Here is a 13,391-nt window from a genome sequence, read left to right on the forward strand (position 1 = left end):
TCTCTCTCTCTCTCTCTCTCCCTCTCTCTTTCTCTCTCTCTCTCTCTCTCACACACACACACATGACAGCTTGAATGTGTTGCCTGTTTGTTCTTGGTTGCATCCACATTTGTTTTTAAACTGCTGGAGTCCAATATGTGAAGTTGTTATAGATTTAAATAGTATCATGAACAGCCTTGTATACAAACCAACCTTGGTAAATTGCAGTAGCAGACAAGACGCTGCAAAATACCAAGAAAGTTATATTCTATAGAGTCTCAAAGATTTCATGAGAGGCCACACCAGGGAAAACTAAAATTCATTATATGCCTGAAAAGCCCATTAATACTGGTATGCAAAATGAGTGGTCAAAAATGGAAATGAATAGCTAGAACTATGATTAAAGCTTCTATACTCTTATGAGTTCCAAATAATTCCTGGGTAACTGTCAAATTGAATTTTTTAAAAAAAAAATCTGTAATAGAAATACCCAAATTCAGGCAAATGATAAAACTCAAGTTGATAAGAAGTAAAACAACATGAAAGATGAAATCTGTAGGAACAGCAAGTGATGGAAAAGATGCTCAGCCTCAGACAGTCCATCAGGATGGAAAGAAAGTTTCTTCTCAGACAGTCCATCATGATGGAAAGGATGCTGGACCTCAGACGTCTTATCACCAAGTAAAAGATGCTGCAGGTTAGATAGCCTGTGACCATGTGTCTGAGGAAGATATTCAAAATGACAAACAACACCTTGTCCACTCTGAGGCCCTGATGAGGTAAGGGAGAGTCTAGTGTTCCAATTTTTAGCTAAAATTTCTACAATAAGTCTGACCTCTTTCAAAAGTACTTCTAGCAGTCTTACAGCATTGCAGAGCAATTAAATTATCATACAGTGTGTCACAAACAAAAAACCAACAAAAATGTTTTTAATTGATATGTCTTAAGTCAACTAAAAAGCAAGGCCTAGTTTTTTTCTTTGAAAAATAAAAACAAAACAAAAACACATGTTCACCATACAATATGTTACAGTTATTTCATATACTAGAAACCAAACTGAAGTTCAAGATAAGTCTGCTCAAAAGATATTTAGAAGCTGGATGTGTTGACATGGTCTTACAATCCCAGCATTTGAGGGAAGGAGGCTGAGGCAGGAGTATGGCCTTCAAGTTTAAAGAAAGTAAGGCCTGGTGTAAAAGAAAAAAGTTAAAAGCTATTGTGGTGTACATCAGCCAGCCCAGCACTCAGGAGGTTAAGACAGGGCAATGTCAAGTTTGAGACAAAACTGAGCTACCTAGCAAGTTCCAGATAAGCTTGGAACACGTTTCAAGATTCTGTATCAAACATCTTCAAGAACCTTCAACAGCTATGTCAATTTATTCCTTAAAAATAAAAAAATCAGGGCATATCTTGCTTAGCATTCAGTAATCTTTAAGGTTTTCCTTTTCTTCCAGTTTAAGAATTCTGAATTCCTAGGGTTAGAGAGACGACTCTGCAGTTAAGAAAACAGTCTGATCTTCTAAAAGATCCAAGTTCAGCTTCCATTTCAGAGGATTCTAAGTCCTAGACTAGACTCTCTCTCTCTCTCTCTCTCTCTCTCACACACACACACACACACACAACACACTCACACACACTCTCTCACACACACACACTCACACACACAGAGACACACTCACACACTCTCTCTCACACACACACACTCACACACACTCACAGAGAGAGAGAGAGAGAGTGTCTCTCACACACACACAGACACAGAGAGAGAGACACACACACACATTCTCTCTCTTTCTCTCTCACACACACTCACACACACAGACACACAGATACGCACACACACACTCTCTCACACACACACACACTCACACACACACAGACACACACACTCTCTCTCTCACACACACACACTCTCTCTCACACACACAGACATACACACACACATACACACACACACACACACACAGAGAGACACACACACTCACACATACACACACACACAAACACACAATTTAAAGTGAAGGATTAACCTTTCTTAACAGAATTCTGAATCCCTAATATTTCTTATTTACGTCCATAGAGTAGGTGGTGCATTGGGCATAATCGCTCCGTGTAGAAGATGGAAACAGCATCCAGGGGGGTGTCATGGAATCTGGTACAGATCCTACAAATTGTTTAGATGAATGGAACTGTAGCTGGGTATCAATTAACACAGGCTGGGACTGTAAGATGGCTTAGCAGTTAAAGGCACAGGCCAGGCAAACCTGGTGACCCGAGTATGGTCCCAGGAACACACATAAAGGGAAAAGAAGAGAATTAACTCTACAAAGTTGCCTTCTGACGTCCATACATGTACCCTGGTAAACACACATACACATAACCACATACAAATAATAATTAATAATAATAGTAGCATTTTATAGATTACAATATGATGTAGGTTACACAATTAACATCGTATCTGCTTTAATTATAAAGCAGTAGACCATACTCATTTAAAACTAGGTAAACTCCTAGAATCGTAGTTCGCAACACGTTCTGACATTTCGTTAAGAACAAGGTTGAAGTGTGATTTCTTTTTCACAGCCTCCATCCGAGACAGCAGCAGGTACTAGTTTTCTTGACATGGTTCAGTAAATTTGGCACTTCAGTCCTTTCCAATTGAGTTAAACGTGCTTTTAAATAGAAGGATGTGGCCCTGTGGATAGACCTCATTTCCTTCCCAAGAACTTCAAATGAAATCACACGCTTACTCTCAGACATTAGAAAGGTCTCAAAGATCTCCTGTCAAGTTCACGTGTTGTAAAGGGAGTCGATGTCTGGTTGCACACACCCCAAAGACAGGTCCCCTGGGAGGGTGATCGAGTGACATTCTGTATTCTGTGACCTCTTAGCTGCTAACACGCGTTTAAAAGGAAATGAAGAGTGATTTCCGACTTCTCTCCACCAATTTCCTGACTTTTCTCTCCTTTACACATGGGCGCCTCGACGTGGTGTGAACTGCGTTGGTCTCCACCCTCTCTCAAGTCAAACCTCTCTCCTGGTAAGATTTCCGTCTCAGCACCTCCAGGAACACTAGCCTTCTCTCTTCATCCTCCCATCCATTACCATTCAAGGAAATGATATCATTTTAAATAGATTCCCTTAAACCTACTAAATAATCCATAGCGTATTTCAAAACTCAAATAAATTAAAGGGACAAGATACAGGTACCATCATCTTCCTGCTTCTCCCTGATAGCAATTAAGTTTTGAAAATAAACAAAATGGTCTAGAAATCTGAACTAAATCTCCAGTGACTACAGCCCAGACTGGTCTCTCTTCTTTGTGTTCAAATGATGCTGAGATGCAAAGTGACTTTCTACATCAAATCAGGACGAGCAGTTTCTCATCTTCTATTTTAACCAGTTTTTATTGGGGTGTGAAGAGAGCAGGAGACCAGTCTTCTTAAATGTTTAAGGGGACATAGTGTGGTACTACGAACATACTGTGCAGTTACACACTGTGATGGTGTTACAAACATCCTGTGGTATTACATACATACTGTGGTGTTACATACATACTGTGATGGTATTACATACTGTAGTGTTACATACATACTATGGTGTTACATACACACTGTGGTGTTACATACATACTGTGATAGTGTTGCATCCTGTGGTGTTGTTTACATATTGTGGTGTTCCATACTAACTGTAGTGTTGCATACAAACTGTGGTGTTACATACATCCTGTGGTGTGACATACACCCTGTGGATGATATTACATACTATGGTGTTACATATATACTATGGTATTACATACATGCTGTGATGATATTACATACTGTAGGATAAACCATAAGCACAATGTCATATAGATCTCCAAAACACTCGTCCTGTAACACATTTCTACCATGTAGATTCTTAAGAAAAAATTCGATTTCTCTTTCATTTTAGAAATATGATACATACTGTGGACAAAAACAATGATTTTTCGATTTGTACAAAGGAATATAAAAAAACAACCCCATCTGAAAATTTGAAAAAGTGATGTTTTCCATGGTATCTTCTTTTCACTAAAAAGCACCAAATACATTGTGATGCCTGCACTCTCAACTGGAAAGGAAATCTCTCATGGAGTAAGCCAACTTGAGCAACAACAAACTCATTTATAACCAGTGACAACCCAAATCCGTAAGTTTGTAAAAGAATGTGATCGTTGTCGGAAGGAATCCGTCCCAGAGTGAACCCGTCCGGTCCCGGGGTGCTGCTCGCTGTTCAGCTCTGGTTGCACTCAGCCGAAGCTGTGGAGTACGAGGAGGACTTTTCAAGGCTGGTGGGCACAGACCAGCCAGAAAGCGAATTCTGCATACTGTACGGATCATCGCTCAGTTCAGGGCAGTCACATTGCATCTGGGATCAGCCAGCGTGCTCTATGAAACCGTCAGCCCTCATTTGTGTCTGGCTGTTTTCTGTCTAGCTGTAAACAAGTTGTCTCTCTACCCTTATATCCACATGGGCAGATTCCACAGTCGGAGGAAGTCAGAGGCCTCAGAGCCCCAATGGCTCCTTGCATGCAACAGTTCTAGGGCACACTGGGTAGTTACAAAGACAAGCCACTTCGAGATGACAGGGTCCCCGGTCCCTTTTCAAAAATATGTGCCTTTGATTCCTACAGAGACTGGCGTGGCGTGTCTCTTCCATGAAATGAACTTGGGTATTCCTGGTAAAACAAGTGCTGTTTTTCGACAGACAAGCTCAGCAGATTCATCTGGTCGGGAACTGGGGGGGGCGGAGATGAGGGTGAGCCCTCTGTTCACTGCTCGGGGCTTCATGTGAATCGGACAAGAAAGACCTGGATAGAAGCATTATAAATCTGGTCCAGCTCCTGGAAGCTAACCATGCTGAATTGCTCTGGGGGGGGGGGTGGGGGACGAACGGGGATCGACAAAGAACAGGTATATTGGATTCTGGTCTCATCCACCTTGGCTTTTACAACACATCAGAGCCACAGCGAGGTTCTACAGGACCTTCCCCTTAGTAAGAAAAATAGGCTGCGCAAAGGACACTGGAGGGCTGTTCCCTGGCAAGTGGCTTGGAGGTGTGATTTAGCAGGTCACTCTATTGAACCCCCCCTTCCCCCAGCCAGCTGCCCTGTCCCTGTTTATACTTTCCTCCCTGTGAACCTGTTTTGTTCCCTGGGCTCTATTACTTTGTCAATTTAAAGAAAAACAGCCACAGTGAAAAGCTTGCAATTTGCACCTGTCTGCTCTGAGCACTTCGTGTCAGATCAGGTGGGGAACAACAGTAGTGAGAACTAATGAGAATATCACGGGGGGGGGGNGAAAAGGAGAGAGGGAGGGGAGGACAGGAGATGGGGAGGGAGAGGAGGGAAGAAAAGACGAATGGAGGGGAGGGAAGGGGAAGGGGAGAGGAGGAAAGGGGGGAGGGGCTCAGGCTATGAGGGAGGGGAGCTTATGGTTTTTATTCTGTTGTGACTGATCTGATAACAGCCTCTTCATCTTCTTGTGTCAGAGTCCCTAGATTAAGTTAGTACACATTTTTAAGAGTAACATTATGTACCCTTTAAGGAAACCTTTCAATGCCATAGAACTTAGAACTGAGTCTTGGACGAATGATTTCCAAGCTATCAGACCTATAAAAGAGTTATGAAGATGTTTGCTTATAAAATTAGCAACGAAAGAAAGTAACTTTCAATTTTTTAAACCTGTTTCAGAAGAGGCAGAACTAATTTTTGGAAATAACTGGAAATTATGACGACACATGTCTGAACGCAAACCTTGGGTACTCGACTTAAAGTGACTTTAAAATTTTGGCTTACTGAGAAAAATAAAATAAAATGCAAGTATTTGACGACAGAATTTCGTCTAGGTAGAGGTTCATGCACTTATCCAACTCATTGTCAAATTTGAGGGAAATAAATTCTCTGCCACTGCAAAATGGTCAGCAGGTACCATTTCCCTCAAAGTTCTGTCCCCCTTTAGCCGCGATTATTCCAAGGGCTGCATCTCTTTTGAAAGAGTTTCAATTAAGTTCAGTAAGGGGGAAAATGTTGCAAGCATGGCTTATTAACATTTTTCAAAACCTCAGGGGTTCAACAACGCAGTCATTTCGACATTCGAATAGTTTGGCACATCCCTGAAGAGGATCTGAAATTTAGTAAACTAAAAACCAAGCGAGGACCCCGGTCCTGCGGATCCACCAAGGCCCCTCATTGGCACTTCCTGATACAATAGTAACGGATGTGACAGAGGGTTAAATGAAGCTGAGGTGGTAGCAAAATGTGTGTCACCAGGAAGGGGCGTAATTGAATAGAGTCCTTGGCTGGCATCTCGCCTGACAGATGACGTTCCAGCTCGCTAGGCGATGACCCTTCCGTGCAACTTTAGGAGCTGCGCCCGCCATGGCTGAGCCTGCTTAGGTCAAAGGGCCGAGCCATGTGTAATTCAGAGCAGAAGAGGTCCCACGTTCGCTCCACAGAAACAATTACACTACTTATTTCACTTCAGCCCGGGCCCAAAACTCTCCAGCCTCCCAGCTTCAGCGCAGTCAATCTAATTCTGCCCCGGGGCGATAAAGCCACATGAAAATATGTGGTGCTGTGTTTATAAATCTAATCAAAAATAGAAACAGTGGACAGGCGCAGTGAGGTCCTCTTATGGATCATGGGAATCCTGAAATTCTGAAGGCACTTTTGTTTAACGTCTATAGACTCTTTGCCACTGTGCTCTTTGCCCGACTCGTTAATCACTCTCTTTACTCCTGAGCGCTACAAAGGACGCTGGAGTTTGGCTCCGTCCTGTACTTTCCCGGGCATGAATATTATGAAAAATCCAGCTAAAAAGGGCTGCTTTAAAAGGGAAATATCAAACAGGAGACTACTGTTAATATGAATCTCACCTCTCTATCCATGTTGTCTGCTCTCTGTCCCTGGCGATACACAGATTTAAATCGAGTTCCTGAGGAGGGGGGAAACAAAAAACAAATAACAAAAAAACAGAATAAATCGAGCTGATCAAAAGATATGTGGAGAAATTCTGGAGTTGTGGGCCTCTGATGCCAGTGACTAGTTTCAAGACTTCTAATTATATCGGCATCTAATCTGGTGTCGTCTTATGGATGTTTGTTCTTTCAGTCAGACTCCTAAAACCTTGAAGCAATGCATACTCATAAAACATTTAACAAAAGCAAAGCTCTAGGAAAAGAAAATTTCAGACTCAATTCAGAGAACCAAAATTTCCTATCTCCATCACCTTCATTCAAGGGCCCAGTGTAAACTTGTCATACCTTAGCATGCTGGATTGTTTATTTTAAAAAAAAAATGCTCTAGTTTTTGCAACTACCATCAACACACATACACAAAAGAAAATCTGATAAAATCAAGAATCAATATGTGTTCTTAGCCAAACAGATATCTCTGCAAATACCCAGTGAAGATACAGATTATTAAAGTTTTAATGAGGGGAAATGGGATTTTAACACTCTTAAAACTTCCCGGGGGGGGGGGGGTCAGGCAATAAGTGACTAATAATAAGTTGCTAATAAGTTAGCAACTTCCAGCTCTTCTACTTGAATTATTTCAGTTGGCAAACATATTGCCCTGGAATAGTCCTGGAGGCCAAATGACTATAATCAATGAGAAACCTTAACAAATGAGCAACGACCTCAGCATTTATTAAATTGTTATGCAATTCAGCAAAGGCGCCTTTTAACCTTAGAATTGGCCCTTCTGAAGTGACTGTCACCGCCTAGCACTGACCACAGACCACAGGATATAGGATGGCTGCCCTCGACACTTCTTCCTCAGAGCCGTCAGTTATATTTTAGAAGTCACTTCCTAGAGTGTGTGTGAGTGCCTATGAGGGTTGAACAGTTGAAGATGCTTTGTTCGTCCTTCTAGGCTCACCTCAAGACGGTTCCTTTCCATATAAGTAACACAGGAGATTCAAAGATTCCATCCAATGATCATTTTTCTAAAATAAGTGAGATGTGTGTCAATGAATTCAACAACAACAACAACAAAAACCCACATCAGAATGGAGAAAATTTGCAGAGGTTGAAGTTGGATTTGGCACCACTGCCCCTCACCCCTGCCCCCAGCATAGTAATGGAGAGTGACTGAACTGTACATATTTGACAGAAGCATTGTGGAACGTGTGCAAAAACCCATTTTTGTTTTGTTTCCTTGGATTTTGCCTTAATGTTTATCTTTTGAAATATTTTTAACGTGCAAAGTTGTTGGCTTCATTATCTTCATAAACATACTTTTTGGACACATATTTGAAAGTGGATTTGCCCAAAGAACATATTCACCTCACCTCTGTTAATATCCATAGGATGTTCACAAAACATCGACTCAAGGTGATCTCACCTTGCTTTTGCTTTTATTCCTTTTTTTGAAGGAGGCTACTTTACTCACCTGCCTACACAAACCTCCAGATGGAACCTCAGCTCAGTAAGAGTGTAACTGTGAAATAACATCACTCATTACTTCATAGAATGAATATGTATATGTATATGTATATGTATATGTATATGTATATGTATATGTATATGTATATGTATATGTATATGTATATGTATATGTATATGTATATGTAGTGTGACTTCTTAGAAACAGGCATTATGCCATTTAAAAGCAGCAATCATGAAAGGAGATTGAAAACAGCCTCTTCCTCATCTCATGAACAAGGGGCTTGGCCCGGAGCATCTCCCTCCTGGGAGATTTCTGAAAGCTTGGGTCAGGCAAGGTTTGCAAAGAAAGAACATCAGATCCCAAGTTTCTGTGAACTGGAATTTGGGTACTGTAGTCACATCCCTCACAATTCAGTGGCAAACATCACCTTAAGGCTGATGAAGAATAGCCCACCTTGCCCCTAAAGAAAATCAGAAAAACTTGGGGACAAACAAAGATGTTGACATGATTGTACCCCTGATGGAAATATTGGTGTGTACAAATGCATCCCTAAATGCAATTCTTGGAGTCTGAGTTGAGGACCTTCCAAGCAAAGAACAGTAACTGCCTAAAAGGCAGGAAGGGACCTTCAGCTGCTAAGAGCTGTGGCAAAATCAAATGGCTGAACATAAGAGTTTCAGAAGCCAAAGAAAGAAAGTAATCAGGACAGACTCGGTGACCCCTGGAGAGGGATTCACATGGCTCCGGAAAACACTGGGGAATGGATGGACAGACTGCATAGGCAGGTGACAAAAGGAAAGCAAAGGGGACATGAGCAAAGGAGGGGGAAATGGGAATGAATGACAAGTTGACAGGACGGTGGGCGGGACTTGCCAGTCAGTAATAAAGTCAGTGACTCAAAGGTGAATACACAGCCGCCACGCCTTCCACAAAGCCTAGCCACTGAATACTCACCTAGATCAAAGACCAGTCGGAAAATTTTGCATTTGCTAATCCATCTAGAAAATCTACTCTATCCAAATGATCTTTGCTTTGGGAATGTAATGATGTAACAAACTGTAATTTACAGAATAAACACCGGCCCTCAGTATGGACATTTTGGAGAACCCTTATATCAATAACTAATGAGCCCATTCTACAACACACACAGATTTGGAGTCCAGCATGGTTCTTATGTTGGAGATCCCAGGGGTTTTGGGGTTTTGTTTGTTTGTTTGTTTGGTTGGTTGTTTTGTTTTTCCTTTCAAAGCCAGTTTTGAATGTGACTATCAGATTCATGGCAGTGGCTCTGACTGGAAAGTCGCCTGTCCACTGCACCCTAAGAAGTCTAGGTTGAATAATCACAGTTGATGTGTATGGTCACTTTTTTGTTTGTTTGTTTGTTTGTTTGTTTGTTTTAAGGATAACTCTCCAGGTGGCTTTCTCCAAATTGTTAATTCATGCTGCCGATCAAGCCTTGGCATGGCCAAATCTCAGCCGACTGGCTCGTTACCTTCAGAGAGGGATGAACAAAAGGAGCGCTGTCACTCCGCTGCATTTCTCTTCTCAAGCAGACCAGCAAGGACAAAGATGGAGTTAGACAGAGGTCACACACCAGAGCCTGCCTGCAAACGCTGCACAATAGTTTTCAAAATATCGAGCCCTTGTTCAAAACTGAGAAGATTGCAATTAAAAGTCCAGTGTGTTGATCCTCTGGTGATATACAAAGCTTGCCGGTGGAGGGTGAAAAGTTGTGGTTGGCAGTTAATGGACTGAGGGTGGGCAAACTGTGCCAGCAATATACTCCAGGCTGACAGTCCCTTCCCTCCCTATGGCTGACCACACACGGTAGCACAGAACCTTAAGGACCAACAGGGTTTGTTGTATTCACTGCTGTATCCCCAGAGCCTAGGGCAGGGCCAGAAAAGTCCTGGGACCTTGATACATAGTTAATATAAATGAAATGTTCTCAGGGTAGACAGGTCCCTTTGAAGAGTAGCTTTAAGACAATAGAATATGTGCAAAACTGTCATAAGATACACACCATTTATATATAGGCAGCCCAAATAAATTCTCCAGATGCTGAGGCAGGGAGAGTGCTCACAAATTATTTATCTCTGTACCTGGCACTAAAAATAGACACAAGTCAGGTAAAACACAAGCAAATAGACTGAGCCCATTCAGCTCACCCATCTTCTTTTCTGAAGCCCACAGGCATCGAATTTGAAACTCTTAAGGAGTGAGAAGCCTAGGCCTGGTGCCACAGTGACATACTGCTCAGGTTCCTTCTACCCAAGTGTCTCCTACCATCTCAATCTGTGTTGAGGGGTGAGTTAAAAGAACCATATAAAACAGACCTTGGAAGGCAATGAAGACTGGGTGACTCTCCACAGAGCTGATAAGAACTGAGGTCTGAGGGCGCGGAGTGACTAGTTAACACAAAATCTAGGGATGATTCAAGTTCATTCAAGAAGTAACGCCAACTGCCTTTATCAGGCACAAACCCTTCATAAACCAGGAAGAAGAGATCAACTGGAACCCTATTAATGGGTTTTAAAAATCTGAATGTGACAGCCATGACTGGTTAAGTGTCTCCCCCAAAACCCAATGTTAGAGGCTTGGTTCCCCCATCGTTGATACTAACTAGCAGGAAGTGGTGAGACCCCAAAGAGGTGGAAACTAGGTTGCTGAACACTCAGTCTAGGATATCAACATGCTCTCCCACCCCCCTTCTCTCTCTCCCTTCCATCCTTCCCTCCTCCCTGCCTCTTAGCTGCCACAAATACCACATTCTCTCCATTATATACCACCCACGTCACCACACGTCCAGTTAACGGCACTGATGGACCACAGACTAAGGCCTCTGACACTGTGAACCAAAATAAAGTGTTCCTTCCTTTAACTGTTCTCTTAGCCATGCTGTTACAGTGTGCACTGACTAGCAGAATGACCTAACGTAAGAATAAGAGCCAACAGGGATCGTCAAACCCAAGTGGGATTCACTGTCACTCCAAGGCTTCTCCCCATTGGCTCCGCAGGTCCTTGGAAGAGAGATAAGGTAGGATGAACCCAGGGAAGTGGTTCTAAACAAGCACAAGTTTTGGTACCAAATTTGGCAATGTCCAGAAATATTTATACTGGCACGGCACAGGTAATCCTGTTTTATGTGGTAATTAGAGATTGGGATGTCATAAACACCTCAAAATATATAAATTCTCCTTTTGCAAGGTACCATGACAGAGAAAAAAATAAGTCTTAAAGGCAGGGGAAAATGATAATGGAATACATGTGACGTAAGATCACAGGGAACTATTGAAGAGGAAAAAAAGGACCAGTAAGCACGTGGAAGGGAGAGTAAGGCAGAGCAGCACAGAAGTGATGAGCATCAAAATATAATGATGCAATTGCCAGAGAATGTCAAAATGGGACCGATTCTCATGACTGTCAACTCTTAGAAACTTAACAAAACTAAAGGACCAAATCAATAAGTAAATAACCAAATGAATGAACAGAATCCATTGTTACCCAGATATTAAAACTAGCAGACAATTTAATGTGTGAGATGTTCTCTATATAAAAGGTGGAAAATATATATGAATAAATGAGGATCCTTGGAAAAAAATATGTTAGGTATATGTACTGCCTGGTTTTGTGGGTCAACTTGACACAAGCTGGAGTTATCACAGAGAAAGGAGCCTCCCTTGAGGAAATGCCTCCATGAGATCTAAGGCATTTTCTCATTAGTGATCAAGGGTGTCAGGGTCGATTGTGGGTCCTGCCATCCCTGGGCTGGTATTCCTGGGTTACGGAAGCAAGCCAGTAAGTAACATTCCTCCATGGCCTCTGCATCAGCTCCTGCTTCCTGACCTGCTTGAGTTCTAGTCCTGACTTCCTTTGGTGATGAAGAGCAACCCTTTTCTCCCCAACTTGCTTCTTGGTCATGATGTTTGTGCAGGAATACAAACCCTGGCTAAGATAGTATAAAAATTAAATAGCAGTGGGAGGAATGGCTTCACAGCATCCAGGATGCCATGACAGACTACAGAGCCAATGGATCTCAAACAGCCTTACAGACCTATCAACTGAATGTGGGAAGAGGAGAGAGGAAACAAAGGGGGCCTGCCACTCAGAGAACAGAGGTAACTGGACCCCTTGAGCTCAGTCACAGCCCTTGGTTCAGTCAGAAAGCTGGCAGGGAGAAGCTGGGGGTGAGCCAAAGGAGACTGAGCTGGATGCTCCAACTGATTGTGTATGATAACACTGCAGGGAAGACTCAGAGGGCCTGAGCTCCCTACACTACCACCACCACCACCACCAACAACAACAACAACAACACTACCACCACCACCAACAACACTACCAACAACAACAACACCAACAATAACACCACTACCACTATCACCACCACCACCACCATTACCACCACCACTACCAACACCAACACCACCAACACCACCAACAACAACAACACTACCACCACCACCACCACCACCACTACCATCATCACCAATACCAACACCACCACTACCACCACCACCACTACCACCACCAACACCACAACAAGAACAACAACAACACTACCACCACCACCAACAACAACAACAACACCACTACCACCATCACCAACAACAACACCACTACCACCATCACCACCACCACCACCACCACCACCACCACCACCAACAACAACAACAACAACAATCACCACCACCACCCGTTGACTCAGATGCTGTGCAAATACGCAAAGCACACCAAACAGAACAGGGAAGCCTGGAAGAAAGTCAGCTGTGAACAGCTGAGTTTTGAAAGAGCTCTGTATCCCTCCCCCAAATCTGGCAGCAGAGGATGCATCGTACCGACTAAGGGATTTGAGGATGAGCACTGGGTGAGCACGGAGCTGTGCAAGCTGGAAAGACATGGAAGAGGCATGAAAAGGCTCATTGTCACACACTGAAAACAGAGCTAGGGCTGGATATGTAATTTAGCAATACAATACTTGCATGCAAGAGGCTCTGG

At 42.8% G+C, this 13,391-nt stretch overlaps 1 protein-coding gene across 1 annotated transcript in view; it reads right to left on the reverse strand.

The window, feature by feature from the left end:
• Positions 1-6,914, reverse strand: part of Ofcc1 (orofacial cleft 1 candidate 1) — a 281,087-nt gene extending 274,173 nt beyond the window's left edge. The window contains exon 1 of the mRNA XM_021180950.1: positions 6,881-6,914. Coding sequence (XP_021036609.1) covers positions 6,881-6,892 — 12 coding nt within the window. The 5' untranslated portion in view covers positions 6,893-6,914. The remainder of the gene's footprint in view (positions 1-6,880) is intronic.
• Positions 6,915-13,391: the final 6,477 nt, after the last annotated feature.

This window comes from Mus caroli, chromosome 13 (assembly GCF_900094665.2).
Source record: "Mus caroli chromosome 13, CAROLI_EIJ_v1.1, whole genome shotgun sequence".
In the NCBI taxonomy this organism is placed as follows: domain Eukaryota; kingdom Metazoa; phylum Chordata; class Mammalia; order Rodentia; family Muridae; genus Mus; species Mus caroli.